Source organism: Agelaius phoeniceus, chromosome 10 (genome assembly GCF_051311805.1).
Source record: "Agelaius phoeniceus isolate bAgePho1 chromosome 10, bAgePho1.hap1, whole genome shotgun sequence".
Lineage (NCBI taxonomy): Eukaryota > Metazoa > Chordata > Aves > Passeriformes > Icteridae > Agelaius > Agelaius phoeniceus.
In genome coordinates, this window is record NC_135274.1 from 23,152,393 (window position 1) to 23,164,742 (window position 12,350).

Here is a 12,350-nt window from a genome sequence, read left to right on the forward strand (position 1 = left end):
CCGGTCAGGGGAGTAAGAGGGCGCACGCAGGTCCCTCCGCTCCCGCCGCCGCGTCCGGAACCGGGGCAACACCGCGGTCTGTGTCACTCCCCCACCCACAGTTGGTACGGCCCAGCGCGAAGCATGGCGGGGCTGCGGGCGGCCGCGGCGCCGGCGCGGCGGGAGCGGAGCGGGATGCGGGCTGTGCGGTGCCTCGGCCGCGGGTGGCTGCCGTGATAGGGAGCCAAGGAGGAAAACTTGTTCTACCCAAGTAGCGATGGGGCTGCTCCCCAGCAGCGTGGGCAGCAGGGGATTCTCCACCTCATACTGAGCACCTACAGTGCTGGGGTCCTGCTCTGCGGTCTGCTCCATCCACAAAAGAATGTGCTGCTGCTGGAGCGAGTCCAGAGGAGGCAAAGGAGAGGGTCCAAGAATCGGAGCTCCTCTGCTCTGGAGACAGGCTGAGAGGTTGTTCAGCCCAGAGACAGCAAGGCTCCAGGGAAACCTTAGAGCCCCCTCCAGTGCCTAAAGTTGTCTCCAAGAGAGCCGGCGAGGGACTTGGACAAGGACATGGAGTGACAGAACAAGAAAGAATGGCTTTAAATTTAAAGAGAGAATTGTTAGATTAGATATTAGGAAGAAATTATTCCCTATGATGATCATGATGGTGATGATGAGGCCCTGACACACGTTACCCAGAGAAGCTGTGGCTGCCCCATCCCTTGAAGCACCCAGACTCACCAGGTTGGACGGGGCTTGGGCAGTGGAAGGCGCCCCTGCCTATGGCAGGGGGTTGGAAGTGGATGGCATCTGGGGCCCTTCCAGGCCCAGCCATTCTGGAACTGCCCTTGTTTTAAGGCTGAAAGAACCAGAGATGCCCATTGTAGTTGTTCTTAGGAAGCAGATGCTGTCCACCCAAGGACCAGGCTCTGCATCTGAGCTGTTAGATAAAACCAAACCCATCCCAGCATTAGGAAAAACAGCACCAGACACATCCAACTATGCACCTTGGCTATCTGTTCACACCATGACTCCTCCACTGTTGTGGTTGCTGCCAAGCCAATTTGGGAGGCGATAGAAAATTCAGGATTTTAACACAAATCCATGGCAAAGGCAGAACACTGCCCTTTAGCAGCCAGCACAGAGCTGAGGGGCAAGAGGAGCTGTTCAGAGGCAATGGCAATGCCTTCCTTACAAAGACTGCTGACCAAAGTGTTTTCCATGGGAATTCTGGAGACTTCCTGCAATGTGCACTGTCCACAAGACAATGTGTTAATTTCAGGCAAAGCTTTAGTTCCCTTTTATCTAATGGCTGAGATGTTTTTAAAGAAAGTAATATGAAGGATGTGTTTCAACTAGGGGTGAAGCAGGATGGTTAACAAAAAGTATTTTATTAAAGCTGCAAATCATAAGCCACCTTATCACTGCAAGCAATCCTAGAGGATTTCCAAGAGTAATTCAAAATGGGTCATCATTCTCCCCACGCTTTTATTTTTAACCTATGAAAAGTCTCATTTTGTCCTGCTGAATTATGTCATATTTTATAGAAAGAAGGCATCCTCATTATACCTGTTGTCACTACTTGTCACAGGCATCTCACCTGTGCTCAGTGCAACTGTTTCACCTGTCAATAGTTTAAGCTCATCTCTAATGCCTTGGCAGGTATTTGAGTTTTGTTAGACAGTGCTGAGTCTCTTTTCTTTGCAAAGAACTTAGCTATCTCAACTAGCTGTTATGGTATCTGTCAAATTTCCCCCTCCCTTCTTAGAACCAAAGAATCATTTAGGCTGGAAAAGACCTCCAAGATCACAGAGTTCCAACTTTTGATCAATCCCCACCTTGTCAACCAGAACAGAGTCCTAAATGTCATGTCCAGTTGTTCCTTGAACACTTTCAGGGATGGGGACTCCACCGCTTCTCTGTGTAGACTCCATCAAATGGATCTCCATTCCAAATGGAATTCCTAGAGTCCATTCTGGGATCCCCCAGTGTGGCCTCCACAGCCCTGACCCTTCCATGGGGATCCTGCTGCTGGCTTCTGTGGTGATGGCCTAAGAAATATCAGGATCATCAGGTGCAACTTTTAACCCTCCATAGAACATCTCCAAGAGCCACACCATGTGCGTGAGTGCATTGTCCAGACACTTCTTGAACTCTCTCAGGCATGGCAGGCATGGAGGATTTAGCCTGAAGGCACTTCACAAAGTCATCCAAATACAGACTTTCTGTACTTACAGTAAAGACTTGTAGGTGTGTATGTATCAGGTGCTAAAGCAACAAGGCATGATGCAAGAGAGACCAGCGGTAATTAACTCATATTCACACAATGCCTTGAGCTGTTGAGTGGCAGGAAGGATGGAAGCAAAGCCTCAGAAAGGAAAGAGATGCTCACACCGTGATTAGGATGGATGCACTGCTAACAGTGTCTGAGCAACAGCTGCTAAGCGTAGGAGGCACTTGAAAGAGGCTCCCTGTTTTGTTACGCAGGGAAGTCGATAGGTTATTTGAGCTGAAAACACCGCACATTTCAATTCCCCGTCTCCGCCGCGGGTCTCCCTCCGCCCCGGCCCCTCACGGGCGCCGCCAACATGGCGGCGGGTGCCGTCACGTGCGCGGCGGCGGCCGCGCCCCGCGCGCGCGCGGCACCTCCCCCGTGAGGGAGGCGAGAAAATGGCGGCGGCGGCGGCGCCTTGAGCGGCGCGTCCCAGGCGAGTGTCCCGGCGGGGCGCGCGGAGCGCGGGCAGCGGCAGCCGCGGGGCCCCGGCCGGCCGCGGGGGCGGGGAACCTGCGCCCTGACCGCGCCCCGGCGCCGGGCCGGGCCGGCCCCTCCCGCCCGCCTGCCTTTGCTCTCCTGAGGGGGCGGTGGCGGGGCCGGGCTGGGCGAGGCGGGGGCTGAGGGTGGGTCAGCCCGGCCTGGGCGGGGGGCGGCCGGCCAGGGGGCACCGGGGCCTCTCAGCGCGGGGCCGCTGCTCCGCGTGCCGTGGGGTGTATTCCCACAGAGCAAACCTTCGTTATTATTATTATTATTATTTTATTATTATTTCGGAGCTGTCTGTCAAATACCGGAATACATGTAGGGGTTAGGCTTGGTGGAAATTTTTATTTAATTTGGGTTTTTTGTGGTTTGTTCTCTTGGAGTTGCAGGGAGAGGTTGTGAATTGAAAAAAAAAAAAAAAAAAATAAACCATGTGGTGTGGATGGTTGTGGTTGTGGATGTGGGTTGTCAGCGGGGTTTGTTATTACCATGGCATTTACTGAAACTTTCCAAAACATGAGTAATGACATTCGTGTGTCCACTATGAGGGTAGTTTGTTAATTGGTATAGGACAGCAGGTATTTTTTTTACTTCAGGTGGTGTTTTGACCCAGAAAAATATAAAGAAACAAAACTTTGGACTATCTACCTTATGCACAATGTAACTTGAAGTTATGTGGTGTCTTGTACTGTTACTGCTTGAATAAATACACATTTTCAATAGAGTTTTCTGTTGTGCTTTGTATTTTGGGCTCACTTAAATGTGTGGTGGTTGTTTCAAGTTAGTGTGTTTTCTTAAACTTACTTTGCATTATGGAGATTGTTTTGAGTTAACGTTGCTCAGGGAGCATCATTGCAAGGTCTTCATCATTAAATAAAATTAATTTTCTTACAACTTAGCATCTGATGCCTGCGCAAGGTGAGGTGTCAGAGGAGAGATGGAGCTGCTGAGCAAAAACTTAGGAGCTCCTTACTATACATCCTTTTTTCATTGTACATCCTTTGTGACAACAACCTGAGCAATGACAATACTATTTTTTAAATAATTTTGAGCAAAAGGATTAACAGCTCTCATGGAGTAAACTTGTGATGGAATAGTTATAAGTGGGATATGTTACATATCTTGCTTATAAGACACCAAAAACATGGCTGAGAATGAAGGAAATGAGACATCTAATGTTGTTTTAAGCTAATTTAACTGGTTGTATAACTCTGCAAAAACTAGCTAGACTAGTTGTAGGTGTAAGTATTTTGAGGTGCTTTTAATGTCCACTGAAGGAGACAGGATTTTTTTTTAATATACTTTTCATTATGTGAAATTAATGTAAAGTGGTTTTAGAAATGATGCTGTGTTTATTGCAGTTGGAGTGGGAGCCCAAGTGGGTTAACTTGTGCCCTGATGTAGGTGCATGAGTGGCATCAGCAATGCACAACAGACCTGCATTTTTAACAACAAATCCTATTTTTTCTTCAGTTCTAATAGCAGGCATCTCTGTGTTTAAAGCATCCTTGATTCCCACAAATTTTCTTTCATGGCAAAGTCCATGCGAGTGTCCAATACAAGGGTAGGCAAGAGGTGTTTAGGTGGCCGTGTGTGTGTTACAGTTTAGTTGTTGCAGGTCCCCAGGAGCTGCAGCATCATGTGCAGCCCTCTGCTTGCAGAGCAGTTGTGTTTTGGGAGGTGAGGGTGGCAGCCTGGCAGTGTCCTGTTCTGCTTCCAGCTGTGTGAGTTGAAGCTCCTGATTATATTCCCATTTGATGCAGCGTCCAATGGGCGGTTTGTTAAGAACTTGTCAAAGCTGCTTTTTTTCTAGGACATTGCAGCTTTCTCTTGATTATTTCTCTGAACCTCTCTTTATGGTAAGAAGGAAACATCTTCTCAACCCTCCCTTTTTTTGGCATCCTTGGGAAAGCAATAAACAGCTACTATGTGATTTCCTGTTAATCGTAATACAAAGACTGAAAAAGAAACTGCAGTAAACACCCCCATAACATACATTGAGGTTTGTGATTCATTTCAGTTATAAAGATGACATTTTGTGCTCTGCAACAGAGGGAAGCTGCATAAGGCTGGGGAGGATCATTTGAGGTGCTTAAATAGGTAATTTCTTCCTTGGTTCTTGCCGTATTGTGTGAGGAATTGCTGTTAAAAGGATTTTTTCCTGTATCCTTTCCCTCTCTCCCCAGACACAGCATTTCAGTTGTGATTTTTGCCAAGAGCAAGTTTTGCTCAGTGTCCAGGGTCAGTCAGCATATTCATTCCTGGGCTGTGGGGGTGAGGAAGGTGCTACTTGTCCTGTGCAGCTGGCTGGAAATCTTGGATGTATTCCTAAATTGGTTCTTTATTGCTACTTTTGATGGATCTTAGATTATAACTACATCTCTTGAGATTGCATCAAGTAATAGCAAATGCTACAAACTAAGATTAGTTATTAAGAAATTCTTTACTATAGGATTGGTGAGGCCCTTTGGAGGTTGTGGCTGCCTCATCTCTGCAAGTGTTCAAGGCCAGGTTGGATAGGGATTGAAGCAATCTGGTGTGTTGGAAGGTGACCCTGCCGTGGCAGAGGGTGGGACAAAATGGTCTTTAAGGTCCCTCCAACCCAAACCACTCTGTGATTCTGTGACACTTGCCTTTGGAAATAGTCCTCTCAGGAAAACATTTTTTTGCATTAAAATCAGCACGTTGTGGCCTTGCTTGTGAACCAGTTCTGTGTGACTCCCAGCAGGCTGGACAAACGCTGCACAGCTATGGAGAATGAAGCCAACACAACGACGTGTTCCGCACCCACCACGAGCGTCACCACCACCTCCACCTCGCGCACGCCGCTGCCGCAGATCTCCGTCTACAGCGGCTCTGACAGACATGCTGTCCAGGTACTGGGCCTGGGGCTGCCTCCCTGTCCTGCACAGAGCTCTGAGCACTGTGGGCACTTCACAGGGTTAACTTGTCATTCCTTATTGCTGTTGTCCTTCTCCATAGCTGGCTTGCTGGTTTTCAGGAGATGTTTACTGGAGGGCCTCAGACCACTTAGGGATAGTTCAGGGTAGGCCTGTCTCCCAAATAGGGAAGGGGAAATGCTGTGATAGAAAGTTGAGTTTGTTCACCATTTGCTGAGGGGCAGATTATTAACATAAACCTTTGCAAAATAAAGCTGTTTGTTTGACTGACTTTGATTAGAGGGATCCAAGGTATTTGTGTGGATATGTCCCGCTTGGGATCCAGCCCCTTCTTGCTGTTCTTTAAATTAGGTCTCCTTGAACTCTGTACAGTCCATTCTGTTGTGTTTGATAATTGGGTTTCTCACACACTACTCTGATCTCTTAAAAAGCAGAACATGATGTAGGATGTGTTGACAAGCAGCTGAGAGGCTGAGATGATGTGTTGGGGATGATGCTGTATTGTCAGGCTGTCCTTGAGAATGGGAATATGTTGATGTTGACAATATTCTGTGACTTGGTCAAGAACAGTGAGGGAGCAAGATCAGTATGACCTAATTGATGTGAAAAAATTTATTTGGCTTTATTTCCTTGTAAGGATAAAGTTAAATATCATGTCAGCATGGTGAGTGCTTTGTAATTGTAATTAATTACCTACTGATTCATCACAGGTTATTCAGCAGGCCTTGCATCGTCCTCCTAGCTCAGCTGCTCAGTACCTCCAGCAGATGTATGCAGCCCAGCAGCAGCATCTAATGCTGCAGACTGCTGCTCTGCAGCAGCAGCACTTAAGCAGTACCCAATTTCAGAGTCTGGCAACTGTTCCACAGGTGAGAGTGAAGATTGCTGAAAAAGAATCATGAATTGTCTAGAGCAGGGCTACAGTCATTGTCAAACGTTATAACAGCTTAAGTGCCTGAGCTTAATGCCTCGTGATAATTCACTGTTATATTTTAATGATGTTGTTATTTTAAATTGTATCATCCTCCAAACTGTTTGGAGGATTTTGTCCAGCGGTATAGATGCTCCAGTAGGCAACCATTCCATGCTTTATTGCATACATTATAATGCATCATGTAAATCATCAAGCAGTAATAAAATAAATATTAAAAATAGACTACTTCAATCTTCATCCCATGATTTTCTCTAAAAGTTGGTGGGGGAAGCAATGAATGGCATTATATCTTAGTGAAATAAAAAATAATGAACATCTGGCATCTTAGTGTGTTTTGCCTCACATCTGGCTGCATTATAAGTAATGGCAAAATTAAATTTTAACCCTGAGTGTGAAAATGTAGGAGGTAAATGACATTACATATCTGAAACCCAGCTTTTAACATTAGTGATCACTGGAGGAGACCCATTTTGAATTAAATCAGTGGCAAGATTTCCTTTGACTCAGTTTGCCTTGGATTGAGAGTATGATCTTGCAGAGAGGTGGTTGTTAATGATTTTACACAGGGAAATGCTAAATGGAGTTATGGACCTAAGGGATATGGCTGTTTGCTGTCAGAGCTGGACTGACTCATTTTTGCTCCTGGCTTTTTCTTCTATACCTTTTTCATTCGATTGTGGTAATATGTTAATTTGTGTTTTTTTTGTTGTGATGGATTTCTATGTGGATATACAGTTACTGAGACAGAGCAAAGAAAATCAGGTCAGGAAAGGCTGAGAAGTTTTGGTTCTGTTCATACAGAAACCTAAATCACTGTCCCTGTTATTCATCTGAAGGGCTGGAATAGCATCCTGTGACAGACACTTGATGTGCATACATAAGTTACCATTCCAGAATATGAGGCTGTTCTGTACAGCATTTATATATTTTTAGAAGATTCTAATCACAATAAAATTATGACATGAGTTTTAGATACTGCATTTTAAGTTCTGAGCACCACAGGCAGTGAAGTGATCACTTAGCTCCATCATTAGCAGTTTGGCAGACTTTACCTCTGATCATTTTTCTTCAGGTCTTGATCTGAAAGAGTTACATGTCTGAAATTTGGTAGGACTTCAAGGAACTTAGCACCTTGCAGGTAGCATTCCATGGTGCAGAGTGCACTCTATTTCCACTGAGTAAAGCATCTTACTGTTAACTCACAGAAAGGTAAGGGTAGAGAGGGCTGTTTCTGATGGTTTATGCAATAAAATGAACATCACTTAAGCACTTTCTGATTTCACTGTTTGACACATATTCTTGCTATTTAGGCAAGCCTGTCAGGTGGGAGGCAATGTACTTCCCCCACTGGGAGTGTCACTCAGCAGTCAAGCATGTCGCAGACCTCGGTACGTAACTGCACCAAGCCCTCCCTCCATTCCCAACCCTGCTTGGTTGTTCTATGGCTACAGGGAAAACCAGAAAATATGAATAGCATTTCAGTTTGTACTGTTAAAATTAATGCTACAGACACAGTGAGCAGGATGATGACTCTGTAGTAAGTGCTGGGTGCTGTGTGTGATTGTTGGTGGCCAGTGTTGGCTTCCCAAGTCCCAGACCCCTCTTGATGCTCTGAGGGGCAGCTGCTCACTCCAGAAGCACCAGTGGCTGTACAAACTCCTGCAGAAATCACTCCCTGAGCTCTCATCTCTTACATGATTTCTTACTGGATTTTCTACGTTAGTTTCTTTATTCAGGGCACTACTGTAGGTGAAAATCATAACTATGTATCAGGGATTAAATAGCAGTAAATCTAAAGAATCCAAGTCATTGCTCACATATGTTTATGATACTGATTAAATGTTTATAGTATTCATTCTTTTATTGATTATCATCTTTTATCATTCATCTTTTTTGCAGTTTCACTTCCCATGTTCTAGGCATGTGCTCAGGTTTCAGTTGTGAGCAGTTCTGTGTTCAGTTCATGCTGTATTTCTTTAAGTGCCATTGTCAGACATGCACAGTATCTTCTGTACAGTTTTACAGCTGTCTGAAGTAGGATTTTTTTAGTCCTACAGACATCCTGCTTATTAATCACACCCTCAAGCTGTTCATGACTCCAGTGCATAGCTTCAGTGATTTAACTGTGTATTTTTTTAAGCTCTCATAGCTTGGCTTGGCTTACAGTTGTTAAAAGTAAAACCATTTATTCATTGAATTTTGGAGGTAAATTCTATTAAGATGTCTGATGTTAAACTAACAAACTAATTGGGCTGGGGTTTTTCAAGGAAATCTTTTAAGTAAGTGATGAAAAAGAGCTGGGCACTTAACTCTGTTAGACTGGTTAGAGAAAAAGAGAAAAAGCAAAGACACAACAGCTTATTTTTTTTAAGAAGATGCTAAAGAGTGGTTCTTGAGCATTTAATAGGAAATTGGAGAAGGTTTTAGTCCTCAGTCATTTTTCAGTGTGCATATGTGAAATGAGGATTGAAAGTCCATAAGTGGTGGCACAAAGTGTCCTGATTAGGTTGTATAATAGAAGATACCAGTCCAGGCAGTTAATATAAACACTTAAAGATCTTAAATATTGAAGTTCAGGTGTTTTTTCTTAAAATATTGAAATCTCATTCTACATATTCAGTAAATGTGTATTTCTATGAGACATATTTTTCAGACTTCATATCATTGTTTATACTTGTAACTGCTTATTATTATTTACTGCAAAGTGGTTGCTTGCAGTTTAAGAATAAAAACATACAAGCTTGCCAGAATCCAATTTTGTGATGATTAGCTCAATATATTTTTGATATCTTCACAGTTCAGAGACTCCAACTGCCCCTGCCATTTTTGTCAAGGGCTTTCTGGCTTTAGCCCTTAGGGTGATGGAATTTCCATGACAGAAGCAATATTTTTGTTTCCTTAGATTAACCTCTCCACCTCTCCTACACCTGCACAGATAATAAGCCGTTCTCAGACCTCCAACACCACCAGCAGCAGCATCACCCAACAGACGATGTTGCTGGGCAGCACCTCTCCCACCCTGAGTGCCAGCCAGGCTCAAATGTATCTCCGAGCTCAGATGGTAAGTTTTGATTACAATTCTTGCAAAGTTTGCCTTTGATCTGTCCCTGTTGGAAGATCTAAGCTCTCTTTCTTAAGTATAGTAGATATTGGGCTGCTCCTTTGTCTTTTATTTTTCCAGTAATTTGTAGTATTGAAGGGAAAGTCCTCTTATGTGCTTGTATGAAAGTTCATAGGTGTGTTTATTTATCTCAAAGATGTTCTCAACATGCAGAACAAATATATTATTATATATATTATTATATATAATTATTATATTATATAAAATATTTATTGTATTATAACAAATATAAATTATATATATTATATATTATATTATATTATATTATATTATATTATATTATATTATATTATATTATATCATATTATATTATATTATATTATATTATATTATATTCTCTTTTGTTTTCTTTGTTTCTATTCTCTATTATTTTCTTGGTTTACTAAAATTACCATGATAAATAGTTCTTTAAATGAATTAATCTAAAAGTAAAAAAGTCAATCTTAGAAGCTGTACATCAGTATGTGGAAGTATGTATCTCTTTAAGATATAGCATTTCTTTCACAGATTTTTAACATTTCAGTCTGTTAATGAGTATTTTTTTCTTGCTTAACAGCTTATTTTTACTCCTGCGACCACTGTGGCTGCTGTCCAGTCTGACATTCCTGTTGTCTCCTCATCCTCCTCATCTTCCTGTCAGTCTGCAGCTACTCAGGTGAGCTTGTCTAAACTTATTAAAGGTCTGCCCTGTCAAGTGGGACAAAACTGAAAAGTAAGGAAATGTTGTGCTTTAGTTTTTCTTGCTTTACTTTCACCCCAGACCAGAGAGCAGATGAGCTGCTGGGGTGCCTCTGCCAAACTCCAGCTGAGTGACCTTACCTTGGAAGGTGTGCTGAAGGATTTGTCCTCACTGGGGCAGGATGGCTGTAAATGCCTCCTGAATGCCAGTGAGGAAGCAGGCACTGTTGTCTTGGGTTTGAATGTGCCCTGTGGTGACACACAGAGCAGTGAGAAGTGAAATGTAAACTGGCTGTTCATTACACAGGTACTAACTGTTGAGTGCAGCAGGGATTATGTAATCAAAATAGGGAATAGTGATAATAATTAGTCCTCTTTTTTTTGTAAAAGATGATGTAAATTAGTGCTACAAGGGTAGGCATTACCCTTGAAAATGAAATTTTAGCTCAGCACATAGCATTGGAGATCTGGGATCATTATGTGCAGAATCTGGGTGTGGTAACAGCCTTCAGTGAAAATGATCCCTGACTGATAATACATTTCAAAAAGCAAACCTTTTGTTTCATGTTACATTGGAGGTGTCTTGATGAGAAGGGAGGTTAATATTGGTTAATTTGGAGGTTAATACAGAAACAAAGGTCTCAGTTTTGTTAGCACACAGATAGCAGAGAAGACTCTGGTCCCACTGACCACCAAAGGCTCTGGTTTATGGTGGTGTCTGGAAGCTCACTCACAAACCACTGCACTTCTGCAGTGTCTGTAAAAATAAATTTGCCTTTGCTTAAGATGCCTTGTGTTACTTACTTTGAAGGCACAATAAAAGAGAAAAATGAAAGTTTTAATTCAAATTAATTAACAATTTCCATTTCTTTTAAAAATCCAAAAGGGAAAAAAGACTTCTGTATTTATCACTGAAGTAATAAAGATCGCTATCCTCTAAATTTTATGGCTTTAAAGATACTTTGATATGCAGATTTTTAGCTTCTTGTGATCACATAGGATGAGAAGCATTACAAAATGTAATTTTTTTTTTGGCTGGTTTTGCCTGATAATTATCACAGCTATTTATAGAGTTTGGGTCTTTTCGCGTTGTGCTCATTTCCCAGGTTCAGAACTTGACGGTGCGCAGTCAGAAGCTGGGTGTGTTGTCAAGTTCACAGAATGGCCCACCAAAGAGCAGCAGCCAAAGCCAGTCGCTGTGCCCCAGTAAGGCTGCCAGCAGCTCCAAGGGCAGCTCAGATGCCTCAGAGAGCAACAGGAAAGGGGAGAGCCCCGCCCCAGAGTGCCGCAGCACGCCCGTCACACGGACATCCAGCATCCACCACCTCATTGCACCAGGTGGGATCAGTGTGGAGCTGTGGGAAACCATGGTTCTGTCAGAGTTCAGTGTTCTCTGACCGTGTTATTGAACAGAGTTCCAATTTTATTAGTAAATTCACTTATTTGTTGGTATTGGATGTTGCACAGGATTTTGATTAGGCAGAAGCAGGAATGTTCTTAAATCACAATAGAAGCACAATATAGCAACTGCAATACCCTGTTGAGTCACAGCACAGACATGATTCTCATTCTTGGTCTCTCTCTGTACGTTTATTGTCAGGACATGCCATCCCATCTCTGGGCAGCAAAATGTGGGCTGAAACCACTTAAAGCCTCTTGCTCCCATCTAAATCCATTTTATTAGTGGTTTGTTTCTTTTTTCTGTGTTGTCTGTGTCATGAGAATGTTCTTATATCAAGTATTTTTATAAACACAGAGGTAACGATGCTAAAATTTCAGTATTTTGTATCAAGATAAATCAAAATAACCTGTACTTGGTTAGAGAGGCACTTACACTGCATACAGCATATTTGCATCTTAGCTTTCTTATTTTGAAAAAGTGATGGTAGGCTAGACCATTGGTCTGAATTCTGTGGAATGTAGCTTGGTTTAATGACAGCTTTTAGAGAAAGAGTGGGACTTGGAGGCAGACATTCTGGAGGT

General features: G+C 43.1%; 1 protein-coding gene across 8 annotated transcripts in view; it reads left to right on the top strand.

The window, feature by feature from the left end:
* The window catches only part of PHC3 (polyhomeotic homolog 3), a 32,411-nt gene that overhangs the window by 479 nt on the left and 19,582 nt on the right, over positions 1-12,350 (top strand). For 2 of the 8 annotated variants that reach the window (XR_013183702.1, XM_077184155.1), the window contains exons 2-7: positions 5,460-5,610; positions 6,345-6,503; positions 7,879-7,956; positions 9,471-9,629; positions 10,246-10,344; positions 11,474-11,705. Coding sequence is in view for 7 of the 8 variants with exons in the window: in XM_077184155.1 (XP_077040270.1) it covers positions 5,460-5,610; positions 6,345-6,503; positions 7,879-7,956; positions 9,471-9,629; positions 10,246-10,344; positions 11,474-11,705 (878 nt within the window). In the remaining variant the exon portion in view is untranslated. Of the gene's footprint in view, positions 1-2,544; positions 2,688-5,459; positions 5,611-6,344; positions 6,504-7,878; positions 7,957-9,470; positions 9,630-10,245; positions 10,345-11,473; positions 11,706-12,350 lie in introns of those variants that run through there. The other 6 variants (XM_054639328.2, XM_077184156.1, XM_077184157.1 and 3 more) reach the window with 6 other exon arrangements.